At 36.3% G+C, this 25,637-nt stretch overlaps 1 protein-coding gene and 1 long non-coding RNA gene across 2 annotated transcripts; one reads left to right on the top strand and one right to left on the bottom strand.

The window, feature by feature from the left end:
* Positions 1–360: 360 nt before the first annotated feature.
* On the top strand, positions 361–5,028 carry LOC113071490 (ankyrin repeat and IBR domain-containing protein 1-like). The gene is made up of 4 exons (XM_026244842.1): positions 361–396; positions 2,128–2,239; positions 4,533–4,576; positions 4,651–5,028. The coding sequence occupies exons 1-4, from the start codon at positions 361–363 to the stop codon at positions 5,026–5,028; spliced, it is 570 nt and encodes a 189-aa protein (XP_026100627.1).
* Positions 5,029–11,804: 6,776 nt separating this feature from the next.
* Positions 11,805–13,241, bottom strand: LOC113071489 (uncharacterized). The gene is made up of 2 exons (XR_003280101.1): positions 12,405–13,241; positions 11,805–11,907 (listed from the first exon to the last, which is right to left on the bottom strand). It is a non-coding gene; the product is annotated as an uncharacterized LOC113071489 (long non-coding RNA).
* Between the last annotated feature and the right edge of the window lie 12,396 nt (positions 13,242–25,637).

Consider the following 25,637-nt stretch of genomic DNA (forward strand, 5'->3'; position numbering starts at 1 on the left):
GCAGGAGTTTCTGGCCTCCGTGGCAAAGGTGTAGCCCAACGATTCCCCCGAAGCCCCTCGACGCAGGTAAGGTCTTTTCCTCAATTACGGGCTGCTTAAAAATAGACAAAAAAGCTAAATAGAAACCTTGAAATATATGTATTTTAAAAATAGATTTTTTGAAAACGGTATTAAAAAATATTAATCCAGTGTTAAACTCTATTTTTTAAAAGACAGAAACACATTTCTATGAAGGAAAGGTTTTGATTTGCTACTGTATTTTAAAAGTAGTAGTGTATTTCCAAAAATATTTTTCAAATGCAAATGCAGGATCACATGGGACCTACTTTTTGTTTGCGTTTACAGTTTTGCCGGTGGAACATGGGACTGGAGTACTTGGGTTTCTCTTCTCCCGAGGTAACTCTTTTGTTTGGTTTGTTTTAAGACTTTGGGAATAGTTTGTGTCTTTGGTAAATCTTCTTAGCTGGTGTATGGTGCCTGACGTTTTGGCAGTGCATACCGGCCTATATAACAAGATTCAGTCCTGTTGCAGCAGTTGTGAATGTGTGAGACCTTTAATGTTAAACAGTGTACCGCTATTTTGTTCTAATCTAAAGATCCAGAGGAATCATGCCTTTCTCGGAGGAATTGATCCGAGAGAGCACTGTCAGTATACAGGAAGCCATCCGCAGGTATCAAAGAATCCTCATTAGATCCCATCTCAGGAACGTCTACACAACCAGTGGAATGGCACCTGTCATGTACTCTCCATCACTGATGTCATTGTCCACTTTTATTTGGGCGCATGAATTATTTTTTCTGTTCATATTCTGTTGACGCTGTTCATATATTTCAGATGATTGCTGTGCACTCCAGACAAAGAATTCTTATGCGGTTAACGTCATCTGGAGACAGAGATCTTTTTCTTTTCTGTTAATGTATCCCGAACATTGTCTTCTAAAAGATGCCTTTGGTGATGCAGCTTCAAAAGGCAGTTTCCTGCTTTTTGCTTTGACTTTCCATGAAAGGTCATGAAATATGCGTTTTTGTAGATGTTTTAAGTGAACCAGGCCACCACTTCAGTCTGTATTACTGGTGCTGCTCTTCTTTTAAAATCATGTGTGCAGGCTATGGTGAAATTTTTTTTGCTCTAGATTTATGGCTTGTAGAAGTAATAGTAGTTATGCACTTTATTCAACCTTTTTTTTTATTATTTTTGATGCTTGAGCGGTACTTATCAGGAATGTTTTTCCTAAATGTACTTTATTTATTTATTTTTGCTGTCATTACTGCATGGTAACTGCATGCAGCTTCAGTTTGGTTTAGATTTAAGACTTTTTTTTTTTTTTTTTTTTTTTCTTTCACAGTTTGTCGACCTGTGGTGAAAAATAAAGTTGGAAGAAGTGCAGTATAGATCAATTATGATTGGTGATTAAATCTTAAATAGCTTATACTGACACATATACAACGAAATGCCATATATTGTTGGTTTTGTAGTAAATTTCATTACATAGAGGATATGTACATGATTTGTGGAGCTTAGTTTAGTTTTGCAAAAAATGAAAATTCTGGGATCTTTTACTCACCCTCCCTCATGTAGTTTCAAATGCTTTGTCTATTTATTTTCATGGAATGTAAAATGAGAACCTTTAAATGATGCTGGTCACTCTTTTCCATGCAGATAGTATGAATGAGATTGGAGCTTTTAAGATTTAAATATACAAAACACCTATATTATATTATATTATATAGCTGTTTTTATATTATATATATATATATATAATATATATATATATATATATATATATATATATTATATATATATATATATATATATATATATATATATATATATATATAAACATTACTAAAAGTTATCCTTAAGGGTTTTGAGTGCCAAGTTGAGTAATAATGCCATCATTTTCCTTCTTGTTTTGAACTATTCCTTTAAAAGCCTTCTTGAGTTTACTCAAAGCGTCTGTCTGTTATTCTGACATGACGATGCCCTGAACTTTGATGCTGCCACACAGCAGAATCCCTGTAGAGAGCTGTAGGGTTCCTCTGAGAGTCTGGCTTTTATTCACAGGGTCCGGTGGGAATGCTGGTGCACCTCTTGAAGCAGCTTTGAAATGGTGTTTTGTGTTGTAGGCATATGCTGAGTTCCAGTACAGACGCAGACACAGGCAGCGCAGGAGAGGAGACATGGGCAGCCTCCGCAGCAACACACCAGAACCTGATGACCTAGGCCACAGCAGTTTAGGTATGTTTTCCATGAATGTGTTTTCATTTTGGTGCCCATATTTGCTGCTACATGTAAGCATTTTGTTGCTCCATTGCTTAAGCAGCTGCGAGTGCAGTTTTCACATTGTTTTTGCTGTCCTCTGCACACTGAAGTCAGCAGAAAATACACTGTAAACCAATTTATCACCACTTCATTTTGCAGTATAGGCTTTTTTTTGGGAGAAATATAAATAAATGCAATGAATCTCTTACTCGTTGTTTGAGAAAAGATGTCTGTCAGGCCATATGTTCTGCTTATGATGACATGGCACACTGAACAACACATGCTGTACTGTAAATCTGATCGAATCCAAATCCCAAATACTTTTAACTGTGGTAAACTGCCAAACGTTTTATTTTCTGTTGAAATGTTTAGGTGATGTATTTGTAATATACACATTCGTTCTGATGAAGTTGCAATTTAGTACATTTAGAAGATGTGAACTTTAAATGTGACATTGAATAGCACTGTAGTTAAAGTTATGGTCACACTTTATTTTAGGCAGTGTTAATTTTGACACAAATTTTTAATTTAGTTTTAGTCTTAGTCTTTTGACTATAATTCTTTTTAGTTTTAGTCAAGTTTTAGTCATCTGATTTGTTTTAATTTTAGTCTTATTTTAGTCGACTAAAATTGCTTGGTATTTTAGTCGACTAAAATTGCTTGGTATTTTAGTCGACTAAAATAAGACTAAAATCAATAACAGATTTACTAGACAATTTTTTACAGCTGGTATAGGAAACAAACTTAACCAAAATATATAAAACACAAATTCAACTTTATTTCAACACAACTGTGTCTTTATTTCGATTCAAAAGCTTTTATGCAGCAAACAAACACTGTCATGATAATGTAAACAATAACTAGCTGCCAATTGACCATCAATAAAAGGAAAAATAACGTTAGGTCCAGGACATTAAAAGCTTACAGCTGAGCTGAACAATAAGTGCATAAATTTAAAAGTAAATATTTAATAAGTTGGGTGGATAAAAAAAGTAAAAAAGATTTTATTCATTTTATTCACAAGGTATTCATTTGTCTAGCAATATTGTATGTTTTAAATGCTACAATATTGCTAGATTAGTATGTATAATGATAGGATTTGAACATTCACGTTTCACATGACTAATATAGAAATATTTGTGATATTGTCAACAAGTAGAACATTATAAAATATACTAAACATTGGTATTAATCAAAATGTATGTATCATAATATTACGTATTAGTATTGTGCTCTCATCTAACTTTGAAGAAGGGGCTATTTTACAGTACTTTTCAGTTCGTAATATTTAATGCTACAACACCTACGCACTGCAGTCTTCCAATTTTGCTTAGCTCAATAAACAAAAGAACATCGTTGTGAAATTACATTTGAGAAAATGTCCGGGTGGCTCGTGTGTAAATGTCTTTTCAAATTGGTTGTGTTGCCACGAATGAGCGTGCTTTACGCTTTGTTTTTGTTTTGTTCGTCGTCAAACGTGAAGTGAGCTGTGGACATTTTGTCACTCTTTTAGACATCAACCTCTTCGAATGCCGTCTTCCCGGGAGCTCATTTAAAAACTGAAAACCTTCGCTTCATATCTCAATAAGTCAGGCTCTGATTGGTTCTCTTCTCTAATGCAGTCTCGCCTGTTCTGTTTTGCCGGTTCTTTTGCTCATTCTTCGCATCTCTCCCGTCTGCTGATTTGATTTTCGTCACAGTCTATTTTCGTCTCGTCCTTTATTCGTTGACGATAATGTCAATCAATTTAGTCATAGTTTTAGTCTCCATCAGTGCCTTCTATTTTAGTTTTCGTTTCGTTTTCGTCCGCAAAAATATATTTGTGACGAAAATAATGACGAAAATATTTAGTCAACGAAATTAACACTGATTTTAGGGTCCAATTCTCACTATTAACTAACCATTAACTATGACTTTTGCCTCAATTAACTCCTTAGTTGCTGCTTTTTCCAGGATTATGGATGTCATGCATTATATGTACTTTTATTAGCACTAATAAACAGCCAATATGTTAATAATAGACATGCTAATAAGCAACTAGTTATCAGTGTGAATTGGACCCTATACTAAAGTGTTACCCAAACATAAACCTTCAAGATTATTATGCAACATTAACTGAGAAATCATGGGTCGCAAATCCTTGTGTTTTTCGCACCATCACCATTGATATCAATGGTTTTGCAGTGGGTAGAGATCCTTGCAATAAAGAACAAAACTGTACCAGCAATCTAAACTAAACGAAACATTTTCCATTTGTCGTCTTTTACAGACACTCCAGAAATTGGCGGTGGTCAGAGACTGGGTCTGCCCATGGTGAGTTGAGACCCTCTTGACAGAGGTTATGTGGTGAAACAGCTGAGAGTAACATCTGATCTTTTACCTTTCAGCCTCACAGTTCCCTGGATGAGGATGATCCGAATATCCTGTTGGCTATCCAGCTGTCCCTGCAGGAGTCTGGGCTGACTGCAGCCAGTGCTGGCGTTGATGCACAAGAGATCATTGCAAACGAAGCATCTCTGGGGGCTATCGGATCATCCCTGCCCACACGGCTGGACCCGGTGCTGTGCGGGATAGACGTGCCCCGTGCTGCCCTGAGCAGCTCCGAGCTGTTAGAGGTGGGTGACAGCCTAAAGAAGCTCGGTAATATCAGTGGCCAGAACGTCCCTCTGCGTTTCGACAATCTCAACAATCCTTCCTTTGAGTCTGCTGAGGGTCCCTTCCAAGCTCCCTTCGGGACATATGGAAACCTCGGATTTCGATTCTGACAACGCCAACCTACTAGGAAACATCATGGCTTGGTTTCATGACATGAACCCGCAGAACATCAATTTGGTCCCTTCGGCTGGTGAATTCGGTGCTCAGTCGGCAAGGATGACATCAGAGCCGACTGAGTGCACCGTTCCACAGTGGACAGCTGGGGGCGATGGAGAGGCAGAGCAGCAGTTTGACTCCGGTATCGTCACAGGAGAACGTGAACCCATCCGGCCGACCCAATTAGACCTGGTAGGCCTCGATATGTGTCTGGTACCTTCTGCTGCGTCCGTCGAGTTGGGCGAAACTCCGAGCGGTTTGAACCCGTGTCACTCTGACACCCCAAAATGTGACTCAGACCCCGACCAGCCTAGCAGTAGCTCCTCTGAATGGGAGGGTCAAGTACACCTTGTATGAAATACTGACTTCACTTACTAGCTAAGCCACTTTTTTTAAATGATGCCGGATTCAATCGATTAATCACGATGAGAAGCTTTGTATTGTCAGATATGTAGAAATCGAAACCATTTTTGAGTACTCGCTCAGTACTCGTGTGTTTCAGGCCTTTGTGCTCATGAGGCACGTGTTCTTTGCTCACTAAAAAACTCGTTCCGGTTCTGGAGTGTTAAACAATTTTAGTAGAGACAGCAACTGAAACAGAAAGCGCCATGAAGACGGGACAGGAAGTGATGTAGTTAGAAAAATCTACTGTATAAAACAGGACGACATTCAGTGCGAGTTTGACTGATTAAATAGGATGTAATAGATACTGTAGGTGCCAAAAAACACTGGCTAGCACACGCCGAGCGGACGGTGTGCTGATCGTGCCTGCTGCTGAGGGGCTAGCCGCCCTATAGAGTACACTATCCTTCCTTTAAACTAGATTTGTAGTATTAGAGAAGTACACAGCAGCATCACGCTCCGAGGAGCAGGGCTGATAATCACAGAAACTAAATGAACCGTAATTCTAGTTGCAGTCGACTTTTCTTTTTTCTGGTCATGCGTAATCACTGTAATCCGTCACCGGTTAATTAGAATGGAAAGTACCGGCGAGGTTAAACTCAGTTCAGGAGCGCCACGCCGGATCTGGAAAACGTTTTGTCTTCGCAACTTATCACCGTGCCTTTTCTGTGAAACTTCTCTTTATTTATAGCCGCTCTCTTGCGCTCGGAGCCCAGAGTGGGGGAATTTCCGATACGAACCGTAATTCGCAAACTGAGCTCAATGTTTTTTTAAATACATTTTTATACATGCTTGTTTGTTTGTTTGTTCTTCAGCATGACTCTGGCCCCTTCTTCCAGGTTGTTTTTAAAGCAATTAGTAAAAAAATAAAAATAAAATATAAATATTAATGAACTCTGAAACATTTACGGATCAAATCCCTTTATATTTAATACGATTCTATTCATTGTGTTAAGATGTGATTTCCACATGGCCACAAAGTAAAAATCAAACTCTTAAATGTAAATGTCGGATAAAAATCCGTTGATGTTTTCCCGGTGCATTTCATTTTATTTTTTCTATTAAAAACCAAATTTTCTCATGGTCTCATCTACGGATCTTTCAGTAGAGGCCAAGGCATTTCATTTTGATGAAAAGCTGTTTCATATTATTTCTATATCTGGTAAAACTCAACAATTATGATTTTTTTTAACTGTGGTATTTCATTACAATAAATTATGGAAATGAATTTCTATTTATTTGAAATTGAATGTCCTTAAAAATGAATGAAGATATTTATATATATATATATATATATATATATATATATATATATATATATATATATATAGATATATATATATATTTATATATATATATATATATATATATATATATATATATATATATATATATATAAACATGGTGCCACTTTTCATTATTTGCTTATAACTTAAATCTGTCTGCTGAATAATTCCTAAAAGCCATTCAAACCAATTAACAATGTTGTTGAATTGCTTCAGTTTTCATGTGAACACCTGCCACACTTTTCATCTGATGAAACGGCTAAATCACAGCAGCACTAAGTTTTAAGCACTTCATAAAATGTAATGCACAAAATTAGCTCCCATTTCAGCTATGGAATAGCCTGTTATAGCTCATAGGCTTGCCGTTATGTTGGTGGTTTCAGCTGTGGGTTCGACTGAGCAAGGGGCCTGATGTTTTACTGTGGCTTGATGTCGTATGTATGTTGATTCTGGCCTAATGTCCGAATGCAGTTTTGCGCTGCGTAAACTTTTCAAAGTGAAACTGAAGACAAACCTGTCCGATAAGTGTTTTTTTTTTTTTTTTTCATTCCATTTGTCAAAGTTTGGGGGAGTTTTTCTGTATGTGTAGTTTGTATGTGGGATCGGAATGGCTTTAGTTCACTTAATCGCAGTATTTCTCCGGTCTAATGTATGTTGCCAAAGGTTGAGGTGAAGCTAATGTCTGTTCAAAGTAAGCAGATGGAAGATTTCAAACATCTGTCCAGACATGACAAAAAAAAAAAAGTGATTGACAAAAGTTGTCCTTGATGTGACTGTATGTTGTGCATTAAGTAATTATAATAAAAATAGATCATGTTTTCTTGACAAAAGACCGTTCAAGTGTCGAAGCTATTGTTTGGGGTGGGGGGGGGGGAGCACATTTTGTAACCCATTACAGATTTTATATTGTTACGCACCTAATCCTTGAAATGGTATTTGCACTTTCATAATCTTTACTTGATACATTCCCAATTTATATGGAAAATGCAAATGTATGATGTTTGGTCAATGAATTGGACTGATTTGAGTGTGAATCTCAATAAAGTTGCTAAGACAAGTTCAGTTGTAAAAGTTGTATAATTCTTTCAACAAAACATTGCACAGTGCAAAAGCAACATATGATAATAATAATTATATTATAATGAGAATGTGTTTATTAAAAGCTATTTAAAGGCAAGTGGCTGCTACAAATAATATTTTTCTTATTCTTCTAATTGAGATCAAGATCAAGTGGAAATGTTATGACAGTGTTCTCCTGTCTTGAGCATCAGCCCCTCTAGTGGGTACAAATAGAATGACACTTCCTGCTTTCTTTGACTGTAACTTTTCATAAAGTGAACCTTGTAAAACAGTAGTTTTTATAAAAATAAATCTTATATTATATTATTAACATAATATTTGGTGTTCCAGTCAGTTTGTGTATCATTTTTATATCAGGGACATGCAGAATGATTGGCCAGAAAAAAAGAAGAAGAAATTATGTTTCTATTTATTGACTTGGTTAGATGCCTAAGGGTCAGGAGTTGGGGGAATACCAGGAGCTCACAAGCACAGTGACTTTACTGAATAAAATGTCAGATGGGAGGAAGTTTCTATATTTGCAAACTGCTGTTTGAATTACTCTAGGGCCAGTTTTATGAGAAAGACTGGGTCATTTTGTGATCTGAATGTCCGATTTAGGACAAACAAGAATTTACTTTCCATTACTGAATACTACAGTATCTCGAAACATTTGGATCTGCACATTCAAACATGCATCGAAAGACTTATTACTTAACATATTTTAGATAACACAAGAATAAACCATGCTTTTTTTTTTTTTTTTATGAAAACAAGCTAGTTTAATAAGGATATAAATCAATAGTCCCATAGTTAATGTGAAGAACTACTGTAAGGAAATGGAGAAAACAAGTGTTTTTATTGTGCAACTAACAATGTGAAAGTGACAGTACTTGATAGCATTGCAGCATTGGAATGAAAGTAGTTTCAAGCACTTGAACAGACCAGCGGTCATGCACCAGCGCTCCAGTAGAGAGTAGTAAGTTCCCAGAGAATGAGAGAAGGTTTCGCCTCTTTTTCTTTGAATTGCTCTGGCACGAGGGCGTCTGTGTTACTGGCAAGCACTGTTGGCACTCTCCGTCCCAAACTCATGGAAGCAATTCAAGGTATCATTTAGAGGAGGAGGAGGAGCTCAAAAGTTCCTCAAGAGGCCATTAAAACATGTCAGCAGGACATCCTGTGTTTGATTCCCACAGTCAAAACCAATTCGAGGTGAATCATCTAGTTTTGAAAGGCACATGAAATTGCTGCTATTGTATTTCTGTATTTATGGAGATTCATCCCTCATGTTTGCATGGGGCTATTTATAACTATATGTGAATACAAAATAGTTTGACAGTCGTTTGTTTTGTTCTCTCTCATTGGGGTGCTTTACTGGCTCAGCTGGAATTGATTCGAAGGAAGGGTTTCGCGCACTTTTTCCCATGAAAATCTCTTTAATTCTAGAACTGAGCTGAACCGTTGTCATTCATGCAACACTCATGCATCTAGTTGTTCATTAAATGTTTTGCGTTTGGAATCGCTTATTTGTTTACTTCCTAGTATTACTTCATTTTGAGACTGTACGATTCAAGGATTTCTTTCAACTTAAAAGAGCAGAAGTGAACTGAGAGAGATCGCACTTGACACTTACTAAGTGATCCATGCATAATCGGGAAGGAGGGTTTCCAGACCGTCTGAATTGTCACTTTAATTATGAGCGATATCTCAGATTTAGTCATTGCACAACAGAAAAGCAGCCTGATAAATGGATGAATAAGGATGACTACTTGTCTGAGCAAACAGTGCAAAGATCTTATCCTGTTTATGATCATACTGCCTTTGAAACTAATATTGTGCAACAGGATAGATACTTTTGACAGATAAACTGTAAAAAGTTGTGTGGCAAATTAAGTATTCCATTAAGCCTCAGTTACAATGCATTATTTTATTTGTTGTTTGTTTGATTGCGTTTGTTGTTTTCTGGTTAGTTGTCGGTTGTAGATTACTTAGAAATTATAATCCATTACTTACTCCAAATTACATTCAAGTAAAAAAAAAAAAAAAAAGGAAAAAAAAATTAAATGTTGAGAAAACACTGAAATTATTTTTGTAAATCAAGTGGTCAAATAATGTGTGCTCTAATCAGAAAAAACAAAATCGTAGTCTGATTATAAGCATTTCTAATTACAAGTATTTAAGTTTTGGATTACATAATTCAGAATACATGTAATCAGTTAATACTCCGTACTGTCTAATACACAAATGTGAGGAACAGACCAAATAAAAATCATTATTCAATAACATCTTTGACATCTGCCCTCCTTGGCACGTTCAAAGAACAATGTTGGATTTGTGAACGAATAGTGGAATCAGATCTTTTCCATCTGAAACTGATTTAGTGTGATTTTCTTCTTAAAGGGGTCATGGGATGCTGCATGCACTTTTACAAATTGTTTGAACTGAAATGTGTGTTAGCAGTGTGTGTACACATCCACCCTACAATGATAAAAATGTTCAATAAAAGTAAACTGTCCTTCAAAGAGCGGCAGAAGAGAGGGGCGGGGTCAGCAGAGCTCATTAACATTGAAAGGAAACTGCAACGAAATGGCTTGCTCTGAAAAGAGCTGTTTTTGACAGGGTAAAAAGGTGCTTTTTACACTACCATTGAGAATTTTAACCAAATTATGTTACAAACTTTTCATTAACCTCTTCAGCTCTGCAGCATATTTTGAATTTTTTACAGAATTAGGCATACCAGAATTTAAAAGAGAGCCCTACTCGCATACTTTGGAATAAATTGATACAAATGGTCTCATTTGACAGAAAACTCTCTGAATTTTAAAACATGGGTAAAATATTGCATATTTTGTATTTTATATGTTTACAATACTGTGATAAACACTGACAAAAAGTCATATTTTTATTATTATTTTTTATTAAGTTTTTATTTAAGAGTCTGTAATTTAGGACTTGTTTGGTCTATGTCGCTTCAGACAATCTCTTTTGATTCCACTAGGTGGCATTAAACAGGAGAAAAAAGAATTTTTTTGATAACATCTTCTAAGCAAAAGTTATTTAGCTTTAATAGAAAGGAGGCGTTAGGCTCTCCAAGTGTACTTTTACAGTCACCATTTTTGATTACTGAAACCAGCAAGCATACCTGAACTTAAAAGACAGCCCTAACCACATACTTTGGAATAAATTTATAAAAATGGTTTCATTTTACAGAAAACTCTCTGAATTTTAAAACATGGGTAAAATATTGCATATTTTGTACTTTATATGTTTACATTACTGTGATAAACACTAACAAAAAGTCAGATTTTTATAATTTTTTTAATTACGTTTTTATTTAAGAGTCTGTAATTTAGGACTTGTTTGGTCTATGTCACTTCAGAAAATCTCTTTTGATTCTACAAGGTGGCATTAAACAGGAGAAAAAAGAATTTTTTTGATAACATCTTCTAAGCAAAAGTTATTTAGCTTTAATCGAAAGGAGGCGTTAGACTCTCCAAGTGTACAGTCACCATTTTTGATTACTGAATCCAGCATAGCTGAACTTAAAAGACAGCCCTTACCACATACTTTGGAATAAATTTATAAAAATGGTCTTATTTTACAGAAAACTCTCGGAAGTTTAACACAAGCACAAGATATTGCATATTTTGTCTTTTGTATTTTTACTATATTGTGATAAACACGTAAACAAAGTCAGATTTGTATTATTTTTTAAAGTACGTTTTTATTTAGGAGTCTGTTATTTAGGACCTGTTAGGTCTATTTCCCTGCAGAAAGTTTCTTTTGATTCCACTAGGTGACAGTAAAAAGATAAAAAAATAATTTTGTTGATAACATCTTCTAAGCAAAAGTTATTTAGATTTAACCAAAAGGAGGCGTTGGAGTCTCCAAGCTCTGTAGCTTTACCTGAAGAGACAGAATGTCTTATGTCTCCAAGTTTCCTCAAAAAACTCATGTCATGGAATAAGCAAAATAAGGCAAAGTTCTGTTCTTGCATTTTATTTTACACACACACACACACACACACACACACAAGATAAGTATCCTGACTTGCTGGCTCCCATTCTTCACCACTGGATGCTACAACTGCAAAACAAAACAAAAATGTATAAATTTACACTGCAATCCCAAAATACATGCTAAAATGACATACACAAAAATAATCCAGATATGCAAGTAACAGAAAGAGGAAAATAATGATTACACATACACAAATCCATGAGTATGTATAAATAAATGAGAACAACCCTTGCATATCTTATGTATATGTGAATTGCATTCATGTGTTCGTTGCGTGTGTGTAATTCAAATATGTAACGAACACATGAATGCAATTCACATATACATAAGATATAAAAATGCACAAGGCAGTACACGTATATATAATATTGATAAATGAATTCATGCAAAAACAAATTAGCATGCAACTAACGAAGGCAACCGATGAATGCAATTCGCGTATACAAGAAAGACATAAACTGCACAAGGCAATACACTTATGAATGCAATCGATGAATAAATTAATGCAATAATAATATTAGCATGCAACTTACAAATGCTTGATACAAACAACGTATACTTACTCAAAATCAGGGTCTTCTCCCAGTTTGTAAGCAGCTTCTCTGACCGAGTCAAAGCTAGCTAGCATCGCTGCAAGTTTCAGTGTCGGACATCCGATCAAACTCCTCCAAAGCCGCCTCCAAACCAACAAAAAACTTTCTTGAAGTCATTTTTCAGAGACATATAACTCTAACAGTAATAAAAGCACGCAATAATTCGCTAAAACGCTATCCAAAATCACAAAACAAACTTCCGATCAACTCATCAATAATCATCTGCGCCCGTTTGCGGCGTTTTCTTTAGTCCCACCTCCTCAACTTTGGAAAGGAACAACTCGGGCTCTGAATGGTCTAGAAGCTTGATCGATGTGTCTATGGAGAGGGGAGGCTGTCAGCTTTCATGACATAGGACGCACTGCGTGATGACGTCATTGCAAGTCGAAAGGAATCAAAGAGAGTCAATACAAATACTGGTCATGGTTTACGCTGCATTGCATGTTTTGATCTGCGCATCTGAGACATATTATAGTGCCGTTTAGCCATGCATGCTCACAGACACACGAGAATGCTCTCATTTTGAAGAAAACAACCTAATCTAAAAGCTGATATAGGATTTTAGGCTAGTATGTGAGCACAGATGTAGTTATCAGCGCAGAAATATGACGCATACGTTTGCTTGTTCACATAAGTAATTTCAGTTTTTGTGATTCTTTTGAAAATTATTATTTGTTATGTCACTGTAATGTATAAGATCGGTGAAATAAAGTACACAGTGACATTCCTGAGAGTGAGAGCTTTCATTTGATGTGTGACTTGTCCATGTTTGGTGAGTTTGTGTGCTATAAATATGAAATATGAACATTATTCATCTGATTTTCTCAAGGGGGGTGGTTGTGGAAGAACGAATTTATACCTTATTATTTTCTTTTATGTAAAATTAATGCAAATACCATGGGACTTGCAAGAAAGCAGAGGTTCTACGCTTTCAAAAAATACCATATATGACTAGTTTTGTGCTTCACAGTTTATAGATTTTTAAAAAATAGTATTATGACCTCCCCGCGGACCCACCGGTGGGTCCTAGGGCGTGGCCAGAGTTCAAGAGGTTAAGACCCTAAAGAATCATATCAACTTGTGGAAAATGGGCACCCGATGACCCCTTTTAAACCCATCGAAATCTTTGAATGACCAAACTTTAGATCCTAAATTCTAAACGACTACCTACAAGCTGCAAATTAGAACTTTATTGAGGCAAAAGTCATAGTTAATAGTGAGAATGGAACTTTAAAATAAAGAGTGACCATATTAACATATTCACTAGGAAAAATATGTTTGCTTTTTTAAAGAGGGGTCAAAAATCATCATATTTGCATTATTTGTTTTCTGTTTGACAGCACTTGTTTTTAGAAATAAAAATGTAAAAGTAAAAATGTTCCAGATATATATGTATATATATATAAATGCAACACTTTCTAATAACAAACTCCTTAAATGTTTGTTTTTTTATCATTATAATTGTTTAACAATAAAAACAATAAAATATACTGTATACACTACCGTCCCAAAATTTAAGGAGATTTTTGGGAAGATTTTTACCCAGTTTTTGAAGAAGTCTCTTATGCACATCAAGGCTGCATTTATTTGATCAAAAATACAATTACATTTGTGAAATATTATTGCAATTAAAAACTATTGTTTTAATACATTTTAAAATGTATTTTATTCCTGTGATGGCACCCATGTGTCATAGAAATCTTTCTAAATATTGGTGCGCAAGACACATTTATTATTATTATTATTATTATTATTATTATTAAAAACAGTTGTGCTGCTTAAAATTGTTGTGTACACTATGATAACATTTATTTCAAATAGGAAACTTTTTGTAACATTATCCATGGTTTTACTGTCATTTAATTTTTTTGTGCATCCTTGGTAAATAAAAGTACTAATTAAAAATATTTTATTTTAGGATGTGAAAGAATATTAAGGAAGTGACTCTCATCATATTTAAATGACTATATGCATTTACTAATATTTGTACCAAATGTATAGTCTTTGACCTTTTGAAGAAATCAATTGAGAGCTGTGAAGACATCTGATATGACTGATGTCTATAGCGTCTACAGCTGAAAGACTATAATGTTATTTCAAAGGGCAATGTGTAATAACTGATTTATGTCTCCTGGACTCCAGTGAAGGTACCAGAAGATCATTCTCTGCAGGGAAAAACTAAATCCTGTATGTAAACTACCTAGGTCATACCTTCTGCCCTCTAACACCAGCCACATGGGGAAATTGCAAGCACATGTGGTTTTGATAGGGACGCAGTGTTAGTCCTGCTCCATGCTTTCTCAGAGCAGTTACCACAGAGCAGGACTGTTACATGGGCAAAACCAGCCCAATCTCACAGCGACCACATGCAGAGAGGACTGAAAAATCAACACACATGTTTGGCGTATTATGAAGGAGATCTCAGCGTATTAAGTTGAGGCCCCATGCTTCTATGTTTCATGGTGGAAGCGCTGTTGACCTGACCATCGGGGTCCATCACTGAAAGCTTGATCATTTGATGGAGGAGAACTAAATTGACAGATGTTTAAAATTAGTTGGAACTACTTCAGGTTTCTGCTTTGAAAGTACACATTTACCACATTGATGCACCAGTCTGGCTCCAGGTTTTAATGTAGTAGTTCAGCCAAAAATGAGAAATTCAGTTATCATTTACACATCCTCATATTATTCCAAACATGTATGACTTTCTTTCTTCTGAAAAATATTTGTAAAAATGTGTGACACTTTATTTTACAGTGTCATTCACTCTAAGGAAAAACATACAAATGCTGCCACCGGGTGATGCTGATTATTGCCCCAGTGACTGCCTTTGTAAAAAAAAAAAATAATAATAATAATTCTGAGTGTTGTTACACGCACTTACTATATTAATAACAGTACATTATGCATAATTACAAGCAACTAACCCCAAACCAAACTCTAATCTTAACCATAACCCAGTGTACATGTTGTTAATTAATATTATTCAGTTATTTTGTATAATTGTGTAACTGCACTGTAGCCAGGCCACCTTAAAATAAAGTGTGACCAAATGTGTGGATGCATGAAAGTTCATAGGGTCCATAATACCTTCGTTGGTGTTTCCGAAGGAAGCAAAAATTATAAATTTTACCAACATTCAAATAGTTAATTATTAATTGAAACATAAATAAGCAAAAACAACCTGTGAAAACTGTTATGAAAACTTCAACTGAAATAACATAAATTCTATTGTGCTTTGGGGGGGGGGGGTGAAATGCTCATTTTCACTCAATATCCTGTTAATCTTAAATACCTATAGAGTAGTACTGCATCCTTCGTATCTCCAAAAAGTCTTTAGTTTTATTATATTTATAAGAGAAAAATAGTCTGTGCCGATTTTTTTTCGGAAAAACACGACCGGCTGGAGGCGTGACGTGTGGGCGGAGCTAAAGAATCACGAGCGCCAGTAGGCTTTTGCGTTGAGAGCGTTTGGAAGCTCTGACATTACCTTGAGGAAAAAACCATCATCCAAAATAAACCATGGCTAACAGTCAGATTCAGCCGTTTATTTATGATCCAGAATCAGATCCCGAGGCTGAAACTGAACGAGAGCAGCAGCAGCAACAACTCGCTCCGAGCGGGGCTCGAACCCGGGTCTCCGATGGGAGGGGACGCACTAACAAGGAGGCAGAGATATTTTACACAGTTTTATTCACCGCCTGCGGTTCCAACACACGATCGTGACCCTTTTTCGTTGGGATTGCATCATCCTTAAGAAATAAACGATGTGCAAATCCGTCGTCAAACTGGGCCTTGTTTGTAAAACAAGCATCTTCGAAATGCAGGGAACAAACAAAAACACTTGCACAACTCCGTCGATGCTCTTTAAAAATAAACTCCATCCACTGGTCCCTTAATGTTTTTTTTTTTTTTTTTTGGTAATCTGTGCAGGGTTGTCTTGCCCTCACAACCAAAAACACACTTCTTTTGGTGACATTTCGCTCTCGCGCTGATCAGTGAATGTCTGTGCTCTCAGTGCTCTGCTATACAGGAGCGCGCGCTCTTCCGGCAGAAGTGCGTCAGGACCCATATAAGGAAATTCCGCTCCATCTAACGTCACACAGAGCCATACTCGAAAAAAACTTTCCGAAACTTGTGACAAACCGGAAGGAGTATTTTGGGAACAAAAATACTCCTTCAAACGTACAACTTAATTTTTGAAACTTTGTCCATGTTTAGCATGGGAATCCAACTCTTTAAAAGTATAAAAAACTCAGTATGCATGAAGTTTAGTTATTTGTTGCGTTTAATTATGTAGTTTTACCTGTCCCACTTTCTGTGGAATGAAGTTCAGGTCAGATGTATTACAGTAGCTGCTTTCTGCCTAAACCAAAGGAAGGTTTTCTGCAATAATGTGTTTACTTACCCACCATATTCATACCTAAAATTAACATATGCACTGGACAAAATATTTAGGGTGTGTTTTATGCTTAAAGGGTTAGTTCACCCAAAAATTAAAATGAATGTCATTAATGACTCATGTCGTTCCAAACCAGTGAGCCCTCCATTTATCTTCGGAACACAGTTTAAGATATTTTAGATTTTGTCCGAGAGCTTTCTGTCCCTCCATTGAAGCTGTGTGTACGGTCTACTGTCCATGTCCAGAAAGGTAAGAAAAACATCATCAAAGTCGTCCATGTGACATCAGAGGGTCACTTAGAATTTGTTGAAGCATCAAAAATACATTTTGGTCCAAAAATAGCAAAAACTAGAGAGTTCAAAACACTGCAGTGTAGTGATGTCCGGTTTGCTATTTTAACCATTTTAAACGATTCAGTTCGATTTGGTGAACTGGTCCAAGAAGATCCGGTTACATCGAGTTATTTGTTTGCGAACTGGACATCACTAAACTACAGTGAACTCACTCATAATAGACCCGGAAGAGAAGACAATGCTGAATAAAGTTGTATTTTTTGTTAATTTTTGACCAAAATGTATTTTTGATGCTTCAACAAATTCTAACTGACCCTCTGATGTCAACTACATCGACTACTTCGATGACGTTTTTATTACTTTTCTGGACATGGACAGTATACAGTACATTTTCACTGGAGGGACAGAAAGCTCTCGGACTAAATCTGAAATGTTTTAAACTGTGTTCTGAAGATGATAAGAGGTCTTACGGGTTTGGTACGACATGAGGGTGAGTTATTAATGACATAATTTTCATTTTTGGGTGAACTAACCCTTTAACTTGAGTAAGAACAAAATTATTTGTTCTTAAATATGAATGAAAACATTCAATTTAACTTTCTCGTAGACACATTGTTACAACACTAGATTAGTTTTAAAATAAATTATAAACTGTTTCTTAAATCACTGCTTTGATTATTGTTTTGCAAGATAGAACCTTATAATTCCTGCAATATCTGCTTTTGACCTGTTAAAAAATCCCCATTTACAAATCTGAGAGGATTTTGTATTGTACATTTAGAATACATTTGTCATCTGTCATTTTCTTATATGAAAGTGGTTTTACCCATATCGGTTTTGCTATACTGAATGCAAAAATTTGATGCTCAATATCTCAAAATCGGCTAGAATGCAGATAGAAAACTGATGTGGGAAACAATCCTATCAGACCTTTTTTAATCTCTTGGAAATTCCTTTTCATTTTCACCCAAAAGATGGCTTGCAAGAAGATTGTTCAAAAACTTTTTCACAGATGTTGATTTTTGAGTCCATCATATTTCTTTTTTATGTGTCTGATGGGACAAAGTTGAACTTCCAATAGCAGATAGTTCCGAATGGCCTGTGAGAACATATTTTTACTTTTGTTGAGACTAAAATAGTTATCTGGTCTTTGTTGTACACCACACAGAGTAACTTCAATTTCTTGAAGTCTTTGTGTGGATGTTTACTTAGGTTTCTCATGTTCTTAGTCATAGTGAATGTCTGGAACGCACCACTAATACTGTAGGTGTGAAAGAAGATCCTTATCACTGATGTATCCTTTGGCATTGAAATCAACTCCCTAATGTGAACAAAATCCCAATGGTGTCAGAAACCACTGTTATTGCCTTTTTCTTTCTATGACAATGAGTGTAAAATCTTTGTGGTTGTAAATGTTTGTGGTTCAACAAAGGACAGACGGGAAACATTCTTAATTTATTTTGTCCTGGTGATCAAGCAACTGGAGGACCATTTGGTAAGAGCAAATAAAACAGGTCAGATGCAGCTCTCCCATGTCTTCAACAAAATCTCGCTGTTTGTATGGGAATCAAACCTTTAAGGTCCCCTTCTTCGTGATCCCATGTTTCAAACTTTAGTTCGTGTGTTATGTTGTTGTTAGAGTATAAATAATATCTGTAAAATACTAAAGCTCAAAGTTCAATGCCAAGCGAGATATTTTATTTACCAGAATTCGCCTACAAAAAACGACCCGTTTGGACTACAGCCCTCTAGTTCCTGCAGTAATGACGTCACTAAAACAGTTTTTTTGACTAACCACCGCCCACATGAATTCACAAAGCGTGGTCTTGTTGCGCTCCGACGGAGAAGAAGGAAGAGCTGTTTGTTTTTGTCGCCATGTCGTTAAAACACTGTTATTTTCATCTCCAATGAGTCCAGTCATCTTTGTTTGGGCTTCCCAGGGACGCTGTACTTGGAGATTAATGGTTACAATTTATGTTTAACTCGGTTCCCGAAAATTATAATCCACATGTAAAACTATGTGCAGCTCATTTTGCTGAGGACAGCTTGCTGAGGACAACGTTCTCAATCTCAATCAGTTTAATGCTGGATTCGCACAAAGATTATTCTTGAAAGATGGAGCAGTTTCCTCTTTGCCTGGAGAAGGCGTTGTTTATGGACCACAACCGGTAAGTGTATTTTATTATTTAAGTTGGTGCGTTTAACAGTTTCTGTAACTTATTACACAAAGGGCAACGCTGTTTAGCTTTGTTAACTACTGTAGATGTTAGGGCTGTGAAAAAAACGAGTGCGATTTTCATGCGCATCTCGTCAATAAAAACGCTCCTGTGACTATAAATACATCTCCAGCACCTGCGTTCTAGTCCAATCATGTTTGCAGGAGGGCCGCGTGCTCTCAGCTGCTGTCGAATCACAACACAGGTACCGCTGGCCCAATCAAGAACTCGTAACGTATTTCTGGAGGAGAGGCTTCATAGAACAAGGAAGTCATCAAGCCCGTTTTTGTGACAGTGAAAACAGTGGTAATACAGATAGGTGAATTTTGTGAAAAATACTGTTTTTTTTACACTTGAAACATTAACACGTTATATTTCACATTGTAAACACAATCAAAGCCTCAAAAAAGCACGTAAAACGGGACCTTTACGTTTTGTTTTTGTTTTGTTTATTTGTTATGAACTATAACCATGTAATTAATGTAATCTAAACATCTGATATATCATTTCTGTGATCTCAAAGTAAACCTTAAATGTGAATAAATTAATGAACAGTAATTGTTGTCATCTGATGGAGATTGGAATGAAAGTATGTCCACATTCCTTGAATCTTTGTTAAATACTGCTTCAGTAGATTTCATATTGTTTAAAAAAAATTATTTTGCATTAATGTTCAGAGTTAATAAGCATAGGATGCACTGTTTGAGTGTGATGGTGGATACAGATGTTGAAGAGTTAGATTACTTACACCGGACAATCATAACTTCTAAAGACTTTGAATATAATGCACAAATTTATTTATATTTTTATATTAGGTTGCTTTATAAAATATAAAAATTAAATGATGACAGAATTTTGTATTCATTTTAGCATTTTAAGGTTTAGGCTTTGGCAAAGTGATGTAATCCTTCTAAATCAGTTAAATACAACATAGGAATTCATACAGAACTGAAGAAGCAATTTTAATATCAAATTAGGTATGCATTCAATAAAGGTAGTGCAAATAAATATGTTAATGTAGTTCATATAAATTTAATAAAATCAACCCTATTAATGCCATTAATTAAATATTTCTCAATCTTAGAAGGATTCAATTTGTTTTACATCTATACAGTTGGTTTATATGTAAAAGGCTTACACTTTAAATTGTCAATGTTAGTAATATCAATCCAAACGTGAATAAAAATGTGTGTGCTAGAACCACAATTTACATATGATTAATGAGATCACATTGTGCAAAGAGTGTGAAGGCCTTAAAAAAATGGTATACACAATAAATACAATAAATGATAAACAAATCAACCCCTATAAATATAAATATAAATTACTGTTAACTGTATACTAACTCTCCAAACCTTTACTCATTGGTCAAAATAATATCTTTGAATTATTTTCATTTTGGGGCTTTTCTCAATAAATACATGCGCATGCAATTGGCATATCATGCAATTATTATTATTGTTGTTTTTATTAATATTATTACATTTAAAAATATATATTTGAAAGCATTATGAACATTTAATTTAATTTAATTTAATTTAATTTAATTTAGGGTTAGGGTTAATTAACAGGGGTTGACTACTGTGCTTTACAGAGAAAAAAAGAAAAGTAACACATAAAGAAAATAAAAACTTTATTAAGATTTGTTGAATGCCCGGATAAGAAGGTAAAATTTTAACCAGTTAAGGAAGTAATACGTTCACATTTTTGGACTCCAGTTAAAAATCTGGCCTCAATGTTTTGAACCATATTAAGCTTAAGAATTCCAATAAATCCAAGCGGGATTAGAACAAATGTGTACCTTTTTCAAGATCTCTGGAGGATAGAAAAGTCTTAACTCTATATGGAAGTTACAGGTGAAAAAAAGCTTGACTTAACTATCTTTATGTGTTGATCAAACTTTAAAGTGGAATCTACACTGAACAAAATTATAAACGCAACACTTTTGTTTTTGCCCCCATTTTTCACGAGCTAAACTCATTTCCTGTTCCAAAAACCAGGCAGTATCTGGTGTGACCACCATTTTGCCTCATGCAGTACAAAACATCTCCTTCACATAGAGTTGACCAGGTTGTTGATTGTGTCTTGTGTAATGTTGGTCCACTCCTCTTCAATGGCTGTGCGAAGTTGCTGAATATTGGCAGGAACTGGAGCACACTGTCGTATATGATGATCCAGAGCATCCCAAACATGATCAATGGGTGACATGTCCAGTGACTATACTGGCCATGCAAGAACTGGATGTTTTCAGCTTCCAGGAATTGTGTACAGATCCTTGCAACATGGGGCCATGCATTTTCATGCTGCAACACGAGGTCATGGTCATGGATGAATGGCACAACAATGGGCCTCAGGATCTCGTCACGATACCTCTCTGCATTCAAAATGCCATCAATAAAATGCACCTGTGCCCATACCATAACCCCATCGCCACCATGGGCCAATTCATCTACAACGTTGACGTCAGCAAACCACTCACCCTCTGTGCCATACACGCTGTCTGCCATCTGCCCTGTACAGTGAAAAACAGAATTCATTCATGAAGAGAACAACTCTCTAAAGTGCCAGATGCCATCGAATGTGAGCATTTGCCCACTTAAGTCAGTTATGCAATAATCATGCTGTCTAATCAGCATCTTTATATGCCACACCCATGAGGTGGATGGATTATCTCGGTTAGTGCTCACTAACACAGATTTAGACAGATTTGTGAACAATATTTAAGAGAAGCAGGCCTTTTGTGCACATAGAAAAAGTCTTAGACCTTTGAGTTAAGCTAATGAAAATGGGGCAAAAACAAAAAGTGTTTGCATTTATAATTTTGTTCAGTGTAAAAATACTCCCAGATTTTTCATAATCCATTTGAGGTAAAATTTCTTATTGGTGACATTAACAGTAGTTTCTTTATCAAGGTAGGGCCCAAACACAATTGCTTATTTAAAAAAATTTGAGGGCATCCAGGATAATATATCTTTTAGACAAGGTTTCTAAACCTTTTCTGTTCAGTACGCTTCAAAGGCAAATAGAGTGTCATCTGCATACAAGTGAAAAGACACTCCATACCTCTTAAGAATGAAGAGGTAACAAGTAAACTTATGGTAAACTGACATTGAATTATGTCTAATAGAACAATGGGTCCTTGACAAAAAGTTTTCATCAAAATTCAGCTCTCATGTAGTGTTTTAAAGTGCTTGATCACCCATCTGTAACTTCACTATGGCATCTGTTTTCTTTTTATTTATTTATTTAGCGGTTGAGATGTGACCTTCTCTGCAGTGCTTTGCTGTCATCTTCTCCCTCATGGGATGTGGGATAGATGTGCACTCCCTCTTTGTTTCTGCTCCATCAGGGAGAAATAATCAGAGACAGGCGTGATGAAATCCAGGAAATTTGAAAGGAAACAGGCAGTGGGAATGTTGTATTTTATGACCAAGCATTGGTGAGTTTTGCACATTAGCAATCGTCTGGAGCCCCCCCAATCACATTCATCTTTATAATTACACTTACAGTTCACCTATAACCAACTGTAACCACCTGATTCATGCTTTGTGATGCATCTGATTGCTAAACAGAAGGAGACAACCACATGTCTCTCATTCCTGTAACTCATAACTAATTCAAGTTTGGACAGGAGAATGAGTATTGTGGAAATACTGGTAAGAGGGTTGAAATGGAGGTTAAACTGGAGGTTGACTTAATTTCCGAATAACTGCATATGCAACCTCAGATGTGCTTTATTTCCGAGACAAGGTTTGGGTGGTCTCAGACTAAAAGACGAGAAAGCAGAAAATGTACAGAGTTGGTGGCCATCTATAATTGCTCTGCTTTAGCCATCTGACTATGAATTCAAAACCTTTGAAGAACTACAAATTAGACAAGGAAATTTGAAAAACAATTTGAATGGAATGTTTTTTTTTAATGTATGCAGGTCACATTTTTGTAGGTTATACCTCTACATGCCTTGCTGTTTGGTTGCTAGTTGACAGTTAATGCGTTAAATGTTACTAAAGTGTTCTGAATGCTGTTAGACAGACTGATAAGAGAGAGAGAGAGAGAAATTGAGTGAGAAACCGTGGCACATAGACACACAGACAGACGGGACATTAATAGGCAGACAGGCAGATAAATAGACAAGAAATATTCAGAAAAGCAGGCAGATAGATAGTTAGCTAGATAGATAGATAGATAGATAGACAGACAGACAGACAGACAGACAGAGAGAGAAACAAAGACACAGACAGGCAGACGGGAAACAAATAGACAAACACAGAGAGAGAAACGGAGAGAAACAAAGACAGACAGACAGACCGAGAGAAACACACACACACTCACACACACACACAGAGACAGACATACACAGACAGACGGGACATAAATAGACAAGAAATATTTAGAAAAGCAGGCAGATAGATAGATAGTTAGCTAGATAGATAGATAGCTAGATAGATTGATAGATAGATAGATAGACAGACAGAGAGTGAGAAACAAAGACACACAGACAGACAGACAGACAGACAGAGAAACGGAGACATACAGACATACAGACAGACAGACACAGAGAGAGAAACAGAGAAACACACACAGACAGACAGACAGACAGACAGACAGATGGGAAACAAATAGAAAGACAGACAGACAGACAGACAGATAGATAGATAGATAGACACACACACAGAAAGAAACAGAGAGAAACAAAGACACAGACAGACAGACAGACGGGAAACAAATAGACAGACAGACAGACAGACCGAGAGAAACAGACACACACACACACACACAGACAGACAGACAGGCATACAGACAGGCGGGAAACAAATAGACAGACAGACAGACAGACAGACAGAGAGAAACCGAGAAACACACACACACAGACACACACACACACAGAGAGACAGACAGACAGACGGGAAACAAATAGACAGAGATACAGAGAGAGAAACAGAGACACAGAGACAGAAATACAGACACAGACAGACAGACAGACAGATAAATAGACAATAAAAGTAGATAGGCAGACAGACAGATGAGAAACAAATAGGCAGACAGACAGACAGACAGACAGATAAATAGACAGGAAACATGCAGGTAGGCAGACAGACAGATAGACTGACACAGAGAGAGAAACAGAGACACACACACAAACAGACAGACAGACAGAGAGAAACAAAGACACAGACAGACAGACAGACAGACATGGAAACGGAGACATATAGACAGACAGACAGACAGACAGGCAGACGGAGAGAAACAAAGACACAGACAGACAGACAGACAGATGGGAAACAAATAGACAGACAGACATACAGACAGACAGAGGAACAGAGACAGACAGACAGACAGACAGACAGACCGAGAGAAACAGACACACACACACACGGGAAACAAATGGACAGACAGACAGACAGACAGAGAGAAAGAGAAACCGACACACACACACACACACACACAGAGACAGACAGACAGACAGAGGGGAAACAAATAGACAGAGAGACAGAGAGAGAAACAAAGACACAGAGACAGAAATTTAGACACAGACAGATGGGAAACAAATAGACAGGCAGACAGAAAGATAAATAGAAATAAAAATAGATAGACAGACAGACAGACAGATGAGAAACAAATAGGCAGGCAGGCAGGCAGGCAGACAGACAGACAGACCGACAGAAAGTGAAACAGGATAAATAGACAGGAAACATGCAGGTAGGCAGACAGAAACACAAGGAAATAAATAATAGACAAGCAGATAAATATACAAGAAATATTCAGAAAGTCAGTCAGGCAGGTAGATAGATAGATAGATAGATAGATAGATAGATAGACAGACAGACAGACAGACAGACAGACAGACAGACAGACAGACAGACAGACAGATAGATAGATAGATAGATAGATAGATAGATAGATAGATAGATAGATAGATAGATAGATAGATGGATGATAGATAGACACTCAAAGAAACAGATGTATATATAATAATTAAACATGTGTATTGTTTTTTTCTGTGTATTGTTAGTCAAAAACAGAAAAAAAACATTAATAAAGGAATTAAAGTAGTGTAACAGGGCTGACCACTGCATCAGTCAGAGCAGTTGAAATGTGAACCCCACTTCAGATCTCCACGCCTGGCACAGGTAGTCAATAAAAATCTGTTTCGCGCTTCATAAAAGCAGCACACACTGTAATGTGAGAATGGAAAACTGAAGCCCATTGGGTTTAAAGAGGGAGAGCGTGAAGAACACGTTACACATTGCCACATCTACACAATGGTAAAAATGTTGTTCATGACCTGACT

The sequence above is a fragment of the Carassius auratus genome, unplaced genomic scaffold, assembly GCF_003368295.1.
Source record: "Carassius auratus strain Wakin unplaced genomic scaffold, ASM336829v1 scaf_tig00007418, whole genome shotgun sequence".
NCBI lineage: Eukaryota > Metazoa > Chordata > Actinopteri > Cypriniformes > Cyprinidae > Carassius > Carassius auratus.

Excerpts from the sequence above, each read along its gene's own strand:
- LOC113071490 (XM_026244842.1), top strand. The coding sequence starts at position 361 with ATGGGACTGGAGTACTTGGGTTTCTCTTCTCCCGAG. Across the intron at positions 2,240-4,532 it reads CCTAGGCCACAGCAGTTTAG|ACACTCCAGAAATTGGCGGT; the intron begins GTATGTTTTCCA and ends CGTCTTTTACAG. Across the intron at positions 4,577-4,650 it reads AGAGACTGGGTCTGCCCATG|CCTCACAGTTCCCTGGATGA; the intron begins GTGAGTTGAGAC and ends TTTACCTTTCAG.